This window comes from Schistocerca nitens, chromosome 3 (genome assembly GCF_023898315.1).
Source record: "Schistocerca nitens isolate TAMUIC-IGC-003100 chromosome 3, iqSchNite1.1, whole genome shotgun sequence".
Classification (NCBI taxonomy): domain Eukaryota; kingdom Metazoa; phylum Arthropoda; class Insecta; order Orthoptera; family Acrididae; genus Schistocerca; species Schistocerca nitens.
In genome coordinates, this window is record NC_064616.1 from 753,236,378 (window position 1) to 753,252,287 (window position 15,910).

A 15,910-nucleotide genomic window follows, 5' to 3' on the forward strand; every position below is an offset into this window, starting at 1 on the left:
ACAGTTTTCAGAAACTTTGAGAAAATGTTCTTCCAGAAGTCTCTGATGTGTTGTAACCATTGTGCGAATAATGTACAGAGTAGTCAAAAACAGTCGAAGAAGCTTGTAAGGGTGTTTCATGGTAGGTTGTGCTGAGAAATATTTATTAAGAAAAAATTCGAAAAATTGCGCTGTTTCCGGGGTAACTAGTATAGAAGAAGCCAATCAGGTTTTTGCGCGAGCAAATTCAAGCGGTCCGCTGTGGACGGATCCGCCAATTGTGTGCTTCGTTTGACTCTCTAAAACAGAACTAGAAAGCGATACAAAAATTGTACACGGGACGCTAGTAAGGATCGAACCCGAGCCAAAAGCTGAGCAGTCTCTTGCGCTGTCATTTACGCTATGATAACAACTGACACTAATTGTCTCTGGCGAATTGCGCGCGCAACGCCCTGATTGGATAACTTAAATGCCAATTAACTCAGAAACGGCACAGTGTATGAAAATTTTTAACAATTATTTCTCAGTCCAATCTACGCTGCAACGCTCTTACAAGCTTTTCAGGTAGTTTAAGAACACCTAGTATAGACACAATAAGGAACTGGCAGAGGACACTTCCTGTAGAGCATACTGTGACTGGGCTTCATAATCTATGTTCAGAACTGCTCCTTAGATTACTAAATTGACGAGTATATGTTCATTTAAACCGTTCAAAATTATTTTCAGAGCAAGACACATCTTTTCCTTTGGTTCAAATGGCTCTGAGCACTATGGGATTTAACATCTATGGTCATCAGTCCCCTAGAACTGCTTAAACCTAACTAACCTAAGGACGGCACACAACACCCAGACATCACGAGGCAGAGAAAATCCCTGACCCCGCCGGGAATCGAACCCGGGAACCCGGGCGCGGGAAGCGAGAACGCTACCGCACGACCACGAGCTGCGGACTTTTCCTTTGGTTTCCCTGAAAATTGCATGATTTGACTTTTGGAATGATCAGCTTCTATTGGAAGAAGCCTGAAAGGTTTAATTCCACACAAAGATCTTATGGTTGCGTGAAACCCATCCGAATAAAGGAGATAAATGTCAAGACTAAAAAAGTGAAATTTTACTACACTGGAAAACATAATATTTATCTGAACTGCATTTTTTTTTCAATGACACGGAGAAAACAATTATGGATACAAGTGTGACTTTAATAAAGGATTATTCCATGCTAACTATCAAGTGTTTATGTAATACGCCACGCTAGTATTGGATGCACCGTTCATGTATATTATATTGACTGAAAGAACGTGTCTGTGATGTTAATGATCTCTGTCGTTAAAGTGGACTTGTAACGCTATATATTATGTATATGTTTCTGTGGGTTCATCAGCACAGAATTTCCGCATGAGTCACTAATATTAGTTTCGGACTTTGAACGCTAACGTACCTACAACCTAGCAATAAAAGTAGATGGGATTAGTGATTTGAAAATACAGATATTTGTAAACAATATATAATATATTTATTTGGGAACCAAAAGTTACATTACGAATTGCAGCATATATCTGAATCCTTTCAATAAAATAAACGTGATTAGTGCTTCTTAAAGATACTACCAGCACTTACACAAAAATTTTGATGGATCAGAGTGTTTCCTGTTCGAATTGCATCGACACTGCTATTTCCGTAGGACTTAGTGTGATATTTACGTCTGGGACGGCAATGACAAGCTGTTCCTTTAGGACACTGTCTCATAAAATTTACTGTGTTACTGGAGTGCCGGTAACGCCCTGATGACAAACATGAAATAACACTGCTGTTGCTTTTATTAGAAGAAGTTGGTCTCTAATAGTAGAGGGCGACAGTGATGTACGCTGGCCGCATATCTCCGTGTATAATAATAGTAGGGGAGCGGCAGGCAACTATTTTTACTTATCAGCAGGAGGGCGGTTCTCGCGTTACACATCTTCATCTGAGCGCAGCATCTGTGTCCTTACTGGCGCAGTTGGTTTCAAGATTTTCTCTCTGGGACGAATGTGTACGTCTTTCTGCACGCCTTTCTCACGCAGTTCAGCTACAGATTCTTAATTAATGTCTTCCTGTTGGCCTTCTTTACAATTTATCGTATGGATTCAATGTCCTGTACAACAAAAAATTTTCTCAGCAGCATCTGGCCTGTGTTCCCTTATTCGCTGCCGTAGTCACTCTTTTTACGAAATATTGCGCCACCAGTCACAATGACTTTCCATTGTACAGTGGAAATCGAGAAGGCAAAAAATCGGAAATACAAGTACAAGAACAAAAAACAAAAGCACAAGTCTTTGCAAATCCTCCTGTTGCTTGCATACAGGTTATATCGATACTAAGTAGACAGTACATAGCAGTTGGACCCCTCATCTAGAAGCGAGACGATAAGAAAATTGAGGGTGCCTCAAGATATTACCAAAAACTGGAGGGACGGTAAGTGGCATTCAGAGGATCATTTGCCTTGGAACTTCTCCTATTCAGGCCGTCATTTGAAGTATGCGCGTGAGGCAGGTGCTATACGCATGGCCCTCATACGTTCATCTCCACTGCCTAGGTAGTTGCTGCTTCTGAGCTTTCGGTACACCTCTCGAGTGGTTGTTATTTACATGTGATGTTCTCAATCCAGTGTGGACTCGGAAATTTTCCGAGCCAGGAGGCATTGCACACGACGGTGCCTTCGTTGAAACATTCAACACCACGGCGCATTTTTTAAACTTATCGACATCTTTGAGAAAAGGAGTTTGTACTGGTTCAAATGGCTCTGAGCACTATGGGACTTGACAGTCCCCTAACCTAAGGACATCACACACATCCATGCCCGAGGCAGGATTCGAACCTGCGACAGTAGCGGTCGCGCGGTTCCATACTGAAGCGCCTAGAACCGCTCGGCCACCAGCGGCCGGCTAAAGGAGTTTGTACTGGAAATGTTGGCCGCACAATTTGTGATGAGAGTGCATAGGATTTTGAGATACAGAGGTTTAAAAAAGTAAGTTAAATCAAAATGCGTGTAGCCTGATATAATCTCGTCACGTAACCGTTGGGACACGAGGACCTCAGATTTTGTACCTCATTTTGCATTTATGCAGTGGTTTCTTACCTAAAATGGTAATGATGCTGTCTTCCACACATACATGTTATTAACAGATGAAACTTTCTCATCTGTGCGAGATATTTCGGCAGTGTTGTCACATCTGCCGTTAGGTGTCTCCAGCAAAGATTTTCTGTTTACATTTATGCTAGAATTGTGTGCAAGTATCCTGCAGGGACTCTGCTTCTGGCAGCACATTTAACTGGAACAGATAACCAAGTGTTTCCAGTGCGCAACACTTGCTGAACTGCCATAGACAACACCGTTTTCAGTGGACAGCAGACTCTGGTTTTAACATGACGAAGTCCCAGCATATTTCACACCTGTTATGCCCTCACATAATCTTGTCAGTTTGCGAGGGGACTGGAATTTGTAGAAGTCGGCCGGTGTTCGCTTGTTTCCGACCAGTGACAACTTTAGAAAACAGAATTTGTACTGGGAGTGTTTTATGGCAATACTTTGTAATTTGTGGCAATATTGTTTCACGACCGAGACTCGAACTCGGGACCTTTGCCTTTCGCGGGCAAGTGCTCTACCATCTGAGCTACCGAAGCACGACTCCCGCCCGGTACTCACAGCTGTACTTCTGCCAGTATCTCGTCTCCTACCTTCCAAACTTTACAGAAGCTCTCCTGCGAACCTTGCAGAACTAGCACTCCTGAAAGAAAGGATATAGCGGAGACATGGCTTAGCCACAGCCTGGGGGACGTTTCCAGAATGAGATTTTCACTCTGCAGCGGAGTGTGCGCTGATATGAAACTTCCTGGCAGATTAAAACTGTGTGCCCGACCGAGACTCGAACTCGGGACCTTTGCCTTTCGCGGGCAAGTGCTCTACCATCTGAGCTACCGAAGCACGACTCACGCCCGGTACTCACAGCTTTACTTCTGCCAGTATCTCGTCTCATTCCGGAAACGTCCCCCAGGCTGTGGCTAAGCCATGTCTCCGCTATATCCTTTCTTTCAGGAGTGCTAGTTCTGCAAGGTTCGCAGGAGAGCTTCTGTAAAGTTTGGAAGGTAGGAGACGAGATACTGGCAGAAGTAAAGCTGTGAGTACTGGGCGTGAGTCGTGCTTCGGTAGCTCAGATGGTAGAGCACTTGCCCGCGAAAGGCAAAGGTCCCGAGTTCGAGTCTCGGTCGGGCACACAGTTTTAATCTGCCAGGAAGTTTCATATCAGCGCACACTCCGCTGCAGAGTGAAAATCTCATTCTGGAAATATTGTTTCAGTTTGGACAGTAGAAAACATTTAAAGAACATAATCTCCATGTATGTCGTCTTCTTTTGTAGAAGAGCGAAACACAGGCAGGTGTCTTGTTTACCCTGCGACGCAAGAATGATGCGTCTGCTCTCAGCAGCCACTGTACGCAAAATAGCTGTGTCAACCTTGGGAAACAGTGTACTGGTCAAGCAGGTCGGGCTTGTTGGAAGATAAGGAGGGACTCCCAATAATGCAGTGTACACAACCAAAACTGCCGCCAAAATTTGTAGCACAGGTAAGTGAGGCGTTTCACGACATAAAATAGAACGCTTAGAGGGAACTATCTTATCTCTCTTGTAAATTTATTCAAACATGCTTCAAACAAAAATGTAATGTTGTACAATTTTCGTTATTCTTTCTAAAAACTTTATGGGGTTCTCGTTCGCAAACTTACTATCGATAGTTAAGAGACTGTGTTCCATATACTAGCTGAACCAAAATTCGCGCACTCGGACGTCACAGTGAGATTCCATGCCTGTTAACAGAACAAATATAGCTCTATCAAAATTTCATACAGTGCATATTTTCGGTAGGAAATTGGGCCAAGAAAAGCAATTTGACAATACTGTGAACATATATACGCCAGATATCTTCCTACAGCGCTGTGCAGCTCAGTTAATGCAATGTGTAGAATACACGGGTTCGAGAGTTTTCGATTCAGGGTGTAGGTGTATTTTTTTCTTTTGATTTTCTTTTCATAATTTTACACAGACGGTATCTGGATTCTTAATCGTTACACAGCAATTACTTCATTTATTGTATAAAAACTCGTGAAATTATTTAATTCTAACACAGACATGAGAGAACAGTCGTTTTCATCATTCCACTAAAAAAAACTGCCTCCACCCTGCGCTGCTCCTTCTTGGTCTATCCGCGTTTCTTTTATCCTAAGTAGTTTCCCTGCAAAGATGGAAAACACATAGCCACACCGTCTAAGCGTATTGCTTCGTACTACTTCGTCGATTACATTCGCGTCCAGTTTACAGTATATCCTCCTGCCATTGCTTCTATCGATTAATATCCACTACCGTGTTTACCACTTTCATATCCATTACATTTATTTAGGACTTCATCAGTAGGGCAAGTAACATACGTTTGCTTAGTGTGTATGAGGCGTGACGTGGGTACTACCCCGGTATTCACCTAGATTGATGTGGGAAACCGCACAAAGACCACATCCAACCTGGTCGACTCACAAGCCTTCGTCGTTAACGAGGCTCACCTCCCCGAATCTTGGAAGAGGCGCGTTAACGCGCTCGGCTATCCGGGCAGGTATTATTATTGTTATTATTATTATTATCGTTATTGTTGTTATTATTCGCTGCATAGTTGGATACATGATAAAATCTCGTGTATTACCGCTAGAGAACAGCGTGATTGCAATCTTATGCCTTTCACGTTTTGCAGTGTTCGATTGAATAATGCAAAAAAAAAAAAGTAGTGAATCACGCTACTTTATCCCTTTTGCGAACAATTAATATTGTTCATCATCATTCTGTTCCTTCAAAAGCACCTCTAAAGTGTTCCAAAAAATCTGAATACGTGGTCATGCTTTTGACCCTTGGTACTTCTGATAACAGGGCTGGAGTTGCTGCTCACAAATATGCTGCTAAGTATCCTGATCGAAGTTATTCTGTCAAAAATGTGTTTGTTGTCTGGAGCTTCGCTTTCGAGAGACACGTTCTCTCCTTCTACCATCACTGAGTAAATGTCGTCCACGGACAGGTGTACTCCAGCTAACGAAGAAGGCATTCTAGAATTACATACCAAAACCTCAGCAAAGTACACGTGAGGTAGCAAGGTAACTGCATGACTCTCAACAAATGGTCGTTGCGTGTTGTATGACGAAGGGCTGCACTCCCATCATTATTCGTTAACGCAACATCAGCATCCTGAAGACAGCTTTCTGCGTATGCAGTTTTGTAAATTGTTCGAACAACAACAGGGAGCCAACAATGACTTCATAAACATTATAGTGTGGTGTGATGAAGCTGCTGCTTTCACACGTGATTCACTGTGTAGGACGCCCACTACGGGTGTGAAGTTAACCTGCACGTCACCCGCGACCTAGGTATCAGGACCGCTTTAGCATCAACGTACGGGCTGGAATATTGGAAGATAGTATCTTGGGTCCCTACATGTCGCCGGACAAGTTTCTGTTGAAGAAATTCCGCTCCATCATCGGTAGTGGTTGTGGTTCCAACACGATGGTGCACCTGCACACTTTGGAAGAAATGTGCGACAGTATTTAAGCAGAACCTTTTTCCAGAAAATGGATTTGTCGTGGAGGTTGTGTTTTGTGGCCTCCGCTTTCGCCTGACCCCGGATTTTTCCTGTAGAAACATACGAAGGAACAGGTTTATTCTACTCCGTCGATGAATACTGAAGAACTGTTAGCGCGCTGCTCTTGTAACTGTAGATGCAGCTGTGCTGTGAAGGCGTCAGGGAAGGATGATCCAGCGAGTCGCTAAATGTTTGGAGATGCACGGATGTCGCTTTGAGCATCTGCTCTGAAGGCTATGTATGTTCTGTGAAAGACGTGCTGCTACTTAGTGATAGTTTATTTAAAATATTACAACTAACCGCTCTTACAGAATGTAGTATATATGTTTAACATCTCCACATTGATAAATTTTGTAGTTACTTCGATCTTACGACAGGTAGTTTATTTTTAACTGATTACTACCCTCAAATCATTTTTATTTTCGACGTTTAGAAGCTGTAGTTATTCGAAATGTATCGTTTAAGAAACATCGTATACTCCAGCAGTATTGGGCAGATTAAAAATAGAAAAAAAATTATGTCTAGAATTGGAATCGAACGCGAGTACTCGAACGCAAAACTCCTTGGAGGCACATCTGCACTGTATTGAATGAAGACGCTTGTCTACATCTGCTTATAGGGTTGCCAAATTGCCTTTGTTTTACGTCTATTGTCTACTAAAAATTTGCACAGGGCAGAAATTCTGTTAGACATTTTTGTGCTGCTATTATGCATGGAATCGCGCACTGGAGTCCGAATACGCGAATTTTCGTTCGTCCTGTATTTATACTTCTCTCTGTCTGCGTTGCATGTCTTTTGTGTAAGTTTGCCGATGAGATCCTGAAACCCTCTGTATATCAAAATTAGTCGGGGAAATACGTCATTTGAAAATTACGAGGCAGTCAATTACGTCTCCTGTTTCGTACGTTTGTGTGTTTCAGTCGGTTCATGATAGATAATGCTTTCTGTACGAATATGTCGGCTGACGGTTACCCAACAGCTCGCACTGAAGATGTATCTCTTCTTGCACGAGTTTTGAAAGTGTCTGAGACAGTAAAAATTTTGTTTGGTGTATTCGATTGTGTTCGGAACTCATCGCGGCGGTAAACTAAAACATTTATTTAGGCTGAATGTACGCAGGTTGAACTCTTTGTTTGAGTTGTTGTGAATTATTCGTAAGACACATCAAACGGGAAATGTAGTGAGCGGTAGCTACAGTTACATACTTTCGTGACAGTTTCATAATTCCGGATCTTTGTTATTACGAACATATTATTTTTACATGAGAAATCTGCCCCCGACGCCTTCCCCAGTCTTTACGGCGTTGGATCAAAATCGAGAGCTTTAGAGGCTAATAAACTTTTGCCGCTAATCTTACACTGTGTGATGTAAACTTTAGATGAAGTTATTGCGCAGAACGTTATTGTGTATCTCGTGTACGTTGCTGAGTGCACGGGTGATAACTCTAGAGGATACGCCGTAAACCATCAAGGACTGTGGTTCTGTGTGTACCTTGAAAGCTGTTGCTGCTAGCACTCTTGTTTGTCCCTGTTCCATCTTAATAGGCAGAATCGTAGAATTACATAGACTCTAAACTCTTATTTAAAATAGCTATGCTCCCATTATCCACCTGGCTGTTATCCTGTTCGCTGTACCAACTGCAGGAGATGCAGTGACTGTCGCAAAATCAGTTGGTCAGATGGTTGCCTCCGTCAACTTTATCCATTCTGACCCAAAGTTTCCACGAAATCTTTATCTGCGGATTCACTGTCGATGAGACATCGAACTAGGCTGAACTAATTTTTTGATTGAACCGTCCGATACTTAATTACTGCAGTAGCTACGATTACTGCGGAAGCCAAAAAGCTACGGCGAAATACGCTCCAGATCACGAATTATGTACTGACAAGGGACAGTAAGGCTGTAGGTAAGTGTAAGTGCTGGATAGCCTACCTTTAGTTCGTAAAATTATACACGTACTTTCGACACTACTCCTAACGTTGACATGACATCGGTGTAATAGTTCCGCTGCTAGTTTGTTAAGTTACCTCGTCATATATAGCTTGGAACTTTGATTTTCTTCGTACTGGCCCAGTTTTCTCGTCCTGTGGTTACATATTTGATACAGAACGGTCTTGTAGCTTGGACAACATTGCAGTGTTGACATCAAATGTCACTCAATTATCCCATCTCCATGTGACTTTGGCGATTCCCGGTATACACGCACGCCACATAGTGCTGCCACATTGTATGTCTTCAACCAGAAGGAAGAAGCGGACGCACTTCAGACATTTGGTGGGCCGCTACGGTTGTTCGGTGCGATGCACAGCCTCTGCTTATCTCCAGCGACCTATGCCCCGTCACTCCACAGCGTTAGCAGACAGCTCACAAAAACTCGTCTCACAGCGGCGTACCTTTCAACATTACATCCGCTCCTGTGTATAGGTGTGCTGACGACGGTTTTGTGCTAAAGGCTGGCACGTTGGTAGCCCAATATATAGGGCGTAACGGTATAAGTGCAGATATCTTTATATGTGATACCTTAATGTCTACACACATCGGTGTGTTAGTTGTTTTTTGCCTGCGCCGAAGAACCCGCCCACAAACACGTCATGCATGGTCGTAACTGCACTGGTAAGTGGACTACCCCTGTCAGTATAGACTAACGGTTTTGCTTTCACGACTCCACGCTTCAACACATTACCTGCTACCCAGGGGAAAATAAGCTGATCCCGGCGGAGGTTCGAGTCCTCCCTCGGGCGTGGGTGTGTGTGTTTGTCCTTAGGGTAATTCAAGTTAAGCAGTGTGTAAGCTTAGGGATTGATGACCTTAGCAGTTAAGACCCATAAGATTTCACACACATCTGAACATATACCCGCTATACCCTATGCTAGGTGGCAGAAGTAACTCGAATTATTTCCTAGACGGAGCCTATGAATGTGGTTTAACGCATTGAGTTGCTATTCTGCAGGAGAGGGGTTAGAATCACCGCTCAGTCAGCCACTTAACCGAGCGAGGTGGCGCAGTGTTTAGCACACTGGACTCGTATTCGGGAAGACGATGGTTCAAAACCAGTGTCGTGCCATCCTCATTTAGGTTTTCGCTGATTTCCCTAAACCGCTTCAGGCAAATCCCGGGATAGTTTCTTTGAAAGGACACGGCCGACTACCATCCCCATCCTTTCCTAATCCAATGGGACCTATGACTTCGCTGTTTGGTTCCTTTCCCCGGATCAACCAACCAACCATGCTGTCGGCGAATGCTGGATGGTCTACCTACCCAAGCCATGTAGTGTTCTCTTCTCTGTCGTTGTACATCTAATCGAAGGCTCTGGACACCGAGGAGATGTTGATCAAGAATGCCACTCTAAACGTTTTACTGTAAATAGAGGATGACTGAGGTAAAAGTAAGAACTCCCTTATTCCTCTGCCATGTTCCTGATATCGTGCTGCGCATTGTTAGGTGGATGTTTGCAGAAACTGTTTTGTGAGAGAGGTGCATACCATTAATAGAATTTCTGCGCTGATCGAAATAATTTTATTTATTTATATATTTATTCGAATAGCTCTTTTGCGGAGCACGCTAAATCAATGTTTCAGTTCTTGCCGCATGCGTTCTACTTCCTCTTCGCCCAAATTTGTTTCATATATTCTGGTCTCTGCTTCTGGAACTGTTCGATGTTATGAGCCTGTTTTATTTCTTTCTTGTTTATCCCTGAGTGTCACTTTCCGAATTTTGTTCCTACATAATTTCCTGTTATGTGTGTCCATCATGTTGGTGTTTGATTCCTTAAGGACATTTTAGTGTTTGCGTAAACAATGCTATTTGTCCTTTCAGCTCGATAATTTTCCTCAAGATCTCCTTCGTCAATCTGTCATCATCCATTCTAGCCACATGTCCGAAGAACGACATTCTTCTTTTGTGCATTGTGTTGTTACGTTCTCTGCATGTTAATAGATTTCATTGTTACGAAGTGGTCTGATGTATTCTGTTTCCATGCTTCTCACCAGTCTTCTTTCTGATTTCATAATTTTCTTGTGCCACCTTTCCTCACTAGTTTTAGTGTTTCGGCACCGTATGGGGCCTCAGAATCAACCAAAATACACAAATAACTTAAATTTAAGCTTGTTTCAGTTTATTTTACAAAATGCATAACACTGTGCTGTCCGTGATAATGTTATTTATTCTGCTACCGGTTTCGGTATTAAACCATCATCAACGGCAGAAAAATTATCACAGATTATTTATCACATGTCATACATGCTTTGACATACGTTACTACTGAAAACCATAACTGCCAATAAAAATGAAAAATTGTAGAAAGATTACAGTACGATGGTCCATTGACATTGTCAATACAATACTTGTACTACTATATATCACATGCTGTTTCTTTGCCGCGCGGGATTTCACTCACATTATGTTGTTCTTTTGTCAATGGATCATCGTATTGTAATCTTGCTACAATTTTTCATTTTTATTGGCAGTTGTGGTTCTCTGTAGTAACTTATGTCAAAGCATGTATGGCATGTGATAAATCTGCAATAATTTTTCTGCCGTTGATGATGGTTTAAGACGAAACGGGTAGCAGAATAAATAACATTATCTCAGACACCACAGTGTTATGCATTTTGTAAAATTCGTACATGCTGTTGACCGAAGCCTAGACATGATGTTCTATTTTAGTTTAATTACTCATATCCCGTATGTAGACTGCAGGACTTTGTGTGAAATGTTTAGTGCCAACACGTATTTTTCACCAACGTGGAAAACACGGTGTTTAGCTCGTGTTTTTCTCGCAATATAAAAGATGATTAGTATCAACACACAGAAGTTTGGAATCAACTTTCAAATTGAGAGAAAAAAAAAACACTTGAGCATCGAACACATTGTTTTCTACATTGGTGTCAGAAAGATGTTGCAGGGTGCAGTCTGCGCCACCACTTGGGTCCGAGGAAAAGTAGCTTATTAAGGTAAACAGAGCCTTCCTATCATATTTGCGTATTTTGGTTATTTCTGTTTAATATTGTTTTCACCTGTGCTAATAGGGTAGCGCGGACCGTCAGAGCGGCAGGTTGCTAACGGAAAGGGGCCGAGTATCAGTTTGCGCGTGTAGAATACTGAGGTGACAAAAGTCATGAGACACCTCCTAATAACGTATCGGACATCCCTTTGCCCGGCGTAGTGGCATGGACTCAACAAGTCGTTGGAAGTCCCCTGCAGAAATATTGAGCCATGCTGTCTCTATAGCCGTCCATAATAGCGAAAGTGTTGCCGGTGCAGGATTTTGCGCACGGACTGACCTCTGGAGTATGTCCCATAGATGTTCGATGGAATTCGTGTTGGGCGATTTAGGTGGCCAAATCATTTGCTCGAATATCCAGAATGTTCTTCAAACCAGTCACGAACAGTTGTGCCTCAGAGACATTGTGAATTGTCGTCCATAAAAACTCCAGTTCAATTGGACCGGAGGACCCAGCCTATTCCATGCAAACACAGACCACACTATTATGGAACCACTACCAGCTCGGACAGTGCCTTGCTGACAAGTTGGGTCTAGGCCACACTCGAATCATATCATCAGATCTTACCAACTGAAATCGAGAATCGTCCTACCAGGCCACGGTTGTCCAGTCTAGGATCCAACCGATATGGTCACGAGCCCTGGAGAGGCGCTGCAGACGATGTCGTGCTGTAGCATTGGTCGTCTGTTGCCATATCCCATTAATGCCAAATTTCACCGCACTGTGCTAACATATACGTTCGTCGTACGTCGCACATTGATTTCTGCCGCTATTTCACAAAGTGTTGCTTGTCTGTTAGCACTGACAACACTACGCAAACGCCACTGCTCTCGGTCGTTATGTGAAGGCCGACGGCCACTGCGTAATGCCTGAAATTTGGTATTCTCGGCACACTCTTGACTCTGTGGATCCTGGAATATTGAGTTCCGTAACGATTTCCGAAATGGACTGTCCCATGTGTCTAGCACCAACTAATATTCCGTGTTCAAAGTCATAATTCCCTTCTTGCGGCCATAATCACGTCGGAAATCTTTTCACATGAATAAAAAAAATGGCTCTGAGCACTATGGGACTTAACTTCTGAGGTCATCAGTCCCCTAGAACTTAGAACTACTTAAACCTAACTAACCTAAGGACATCACACACATCCATGCCCAAAGCAGGATTCGAACCTGCGACCGTAGTGGTCACGCGGTTACAGACTGTAGCGCCTAGAACCGCTCGGCCACCCCGGCCGGCTCACATGAATCACCTGAGTACAAATGACAGCTCTGCCATTGCTCTGCCCCTTTGTACCTTGTGTACGCGATACTACCGCCATCTGTATATGTGCATATCGCTATCCCATGAGTTTTGTCACCTCAGTATATGGCGTCTTTTGCTGAAATATCGCAAACTTATTTTGTGTTTCATGTCGAACAGCAAGAAGCGACTTCACAAAACTCGTCGAGCGCCACGTCGACGTTACTAAGTCGTCCCGTGTGCCGACGGCTTTACCGTGTGCTTCGTCGCTAATGGCTTTGTCGTCGACGGGACGTTAAACTCTAATCTACCTTCCTTCTTCCCCTCAGTCATCCTCTAATAACATCCATTACTTTTTCTAGATGGAATTGTTGCCCCACGAAGTAGGGTCGTTTACTTCGCCGAGGATGAGAAACCAGGCGCGAGACAAATGAATAAAGGACTATCTTAACGAAACAGAAATTTATTTTAGAAAAGAATTAGAGAACCGGAAAGCGTTGAGTGGGACTATATATGTGAACGTTATACAGCGAGACGACATCGGTCGTAAGTGATGAGATTTGAGAGGATCCACAGCCGTCTTGCTGCTGACCACCCACTGTCTTGCGAAGGAAACGGCCGGGGAGTAGGAGCTGGGCGGTGTCGCTTTATCAAGCCCGCCGCGTACAATGCGGCCTCTTCACTCGGATAAATTGCTGCGAGCTCGCGCGCGGCCCTCTACCAGTTCTCCGCGCTCAGCTCTTCTCAGCGTAGCGCTCTTCCGTCTCACGTAGACAATCAAGTTCACTACTCGCCATTAAAATAGCTACACCAAGAAGAAATGCAGATGATAAACGGGTATTCGTTGGACAAATATATTATACTAGAACTGACATGTGATTTTCACGCAATTTGGGTGCATAGATCCTGAGAAATCAGTACCCAGAACAACGACCTCTGGCCGTATAACGGCCTTGATACGCCTGGGCATTGAGTCAAACAGAGCTTGGATGGCGTGTACAGGTACAACTGCCCATGCAGCTTCAACACGATACCACAATTCATCAAGAGTGAGTGGCGTATTGTGACGAGCCAGTTGCTCGGCCACCATTGACCAGACGTTTTCGATTGGTGAGAGATCTGGAGAATGTGCTGGCCAGGGCAGCAGTCGAACATTTTCTGTATCAAGAAAGGCCCGTACAGGACCTGCAACATGCGGTCGTGCATTATCCTGCTGAAATGTAGGGTTTCGCAGGGATTGAATGAAGTGTAGAGCCACGGCTCGTAACACGTCTGAAATGTAACGTCCACTGTTCAAAATGTCGTCAATGCGAACAAGAGGTGACCGAGACGTGTAACCAATGGCACCCCATACCATCACGCCGCGTGATACGCCAGTATGGCGATGACGAATACACGCTTCCAATGTGCGTTCACCTCGATGTCGCCAAACACGTATGCAACAATCATGATGCTGTAAACAGAACCTGGATTCATCCGAAAAAATGACGTTTTGCCATTCGTGCACCCAGGTTCGTCGTTGAGTACACCATCGCAGGCGCTCCTGTCTGTGATGCAGCGTCAAGGGTAACCGCAGACATGGTCTCAGAGCTGATAGTCCATGCTGCTGCAAACGTTGTCGAACTGTTCGTGCAGATGGTTGTTGTCTTGCAAATGTCCCCATGTGTTGACTCGGGGATCGAGACGTGGCTGATCGATCCGTTACAGCCATTCGGATAACATGCCTGTCATCTCGACTGCTAGTGATACGAGGCCGTTGGTATCCAGCACGGCGTTCCCTATTACCCTCCTGAACCCTACTGATTCCATATTCTACTAACAGTCATTGGATCTCGACCAACGCGAGCAGCAATGTCGAGATACGATAAACCGCAAGCGCGATAGGCTACAATCCGACCTTTATCAAAGTCGGAAACGTGATAGTACGCATTTCTCCTCCTTACACGAGGCATCACAACAACGTTTCACCAGGCAACGCCGGTCAACTGCTGTTTGTGTATGAGAAATCGGTTGGAAACTTTCCTCATGTCAGCACGTTGTAGGTGTCGCCACCGGCTCCAACCTTGTGTGAATGCTCTGAGAAGGTAATCGTTTGCATATCACAGCATCTTCTTCCTGTCGGTTAAATTTCGCGTCTGTAGCATGTCACCTTCGTGGTGTAGCAATTTTAATGGCCAGTAGTGTAGTTCCCAATTTTGTAGATTCCCATTGATCTATCCCTGCAACGGTCTACGTTTTGCAAACAAATAGTTTAAAAATATTCGTAAGCGTCAGTTTTCCACACACACACACACACACACACACACACACACACACACACACACACACACACACACATGCTAAGAGGGAGAGAGAGAGAGAGCGAGCGCGCTATTCCTCGGAGACTACTTCTGATGCCTCAGCTGCCATTTTGCTCGACTTAAAGCGGTTGCCAGCGTAAATTTCGTAAAAGTTAAAGGTAATTTGAAAGTAACGGAACAAGTAATGGAACGCGTGGAAATGTACAAGAGTATCCTGCCTTTCGAATTTTGTGTTATTGATCCGCCATTATGACTTACAAAATTTGAATAAGACAGCCTACCTGTATTTGTTTGGGGATTTCGCTAAGCAGAAGGAAAAGAAAACTGTGAAGACGGAACTGAAGAAATTTGGATGTCTTTCTATTCAACCTCAGTTACTTTGTTTCATAAGTTGTAAACAGTGCGATGTGTAATTGATACACATTTCATATTTATAAGATTCCATCTGCTCTCTCAGTCATTACGGGTATGTGGTGTTGTAATCACTGTAATTATAGGTACGTGTTTTCAACATGTTAGTGGTTGGTTGGTTGGTTGGTTTGTGGGACTAAAGGGACCAGACAACATGTTAGTGATTTATTGGAGAACCCATTTGTCAACAGAGATATCGCTTGTTAGTCTGGCAACTCTACCATCGAGTTTTTCGCAAAGCACCTATTAAGCAATAGGAGATCAGACTGTACTGCACATTGAGGAGAGATATCGCAGTTGTATGCTTACAGATGTATTGTTGAATAAC

The 15,910-nt window shown here is 43.6% G+C and overlaps 1 protein-coding gene across 1 annotated transcript in view; it reads left to right on the forward strand.

The window, feature by feature from the left end:
* Window positions 1-4,533: 4,533 nt before the first annotated feature.
* Window positions 4,534-15,910, forward strand: part of LOC126249415 (translation initiation factor IF-2-like) — a 134,563-nt gene continuing 123,186 nt past the window's right edge. The window contains exon 1 of the mRNA XM_049951069.1: window positions 4,534-4,578. Within this exon, the coding sequence (XP_049807026.1) occupies window positions 4,534-4,578 (45 nt within the window). The remainder of the gene's footprint in view (window positions 4,579-15,910) is intronic.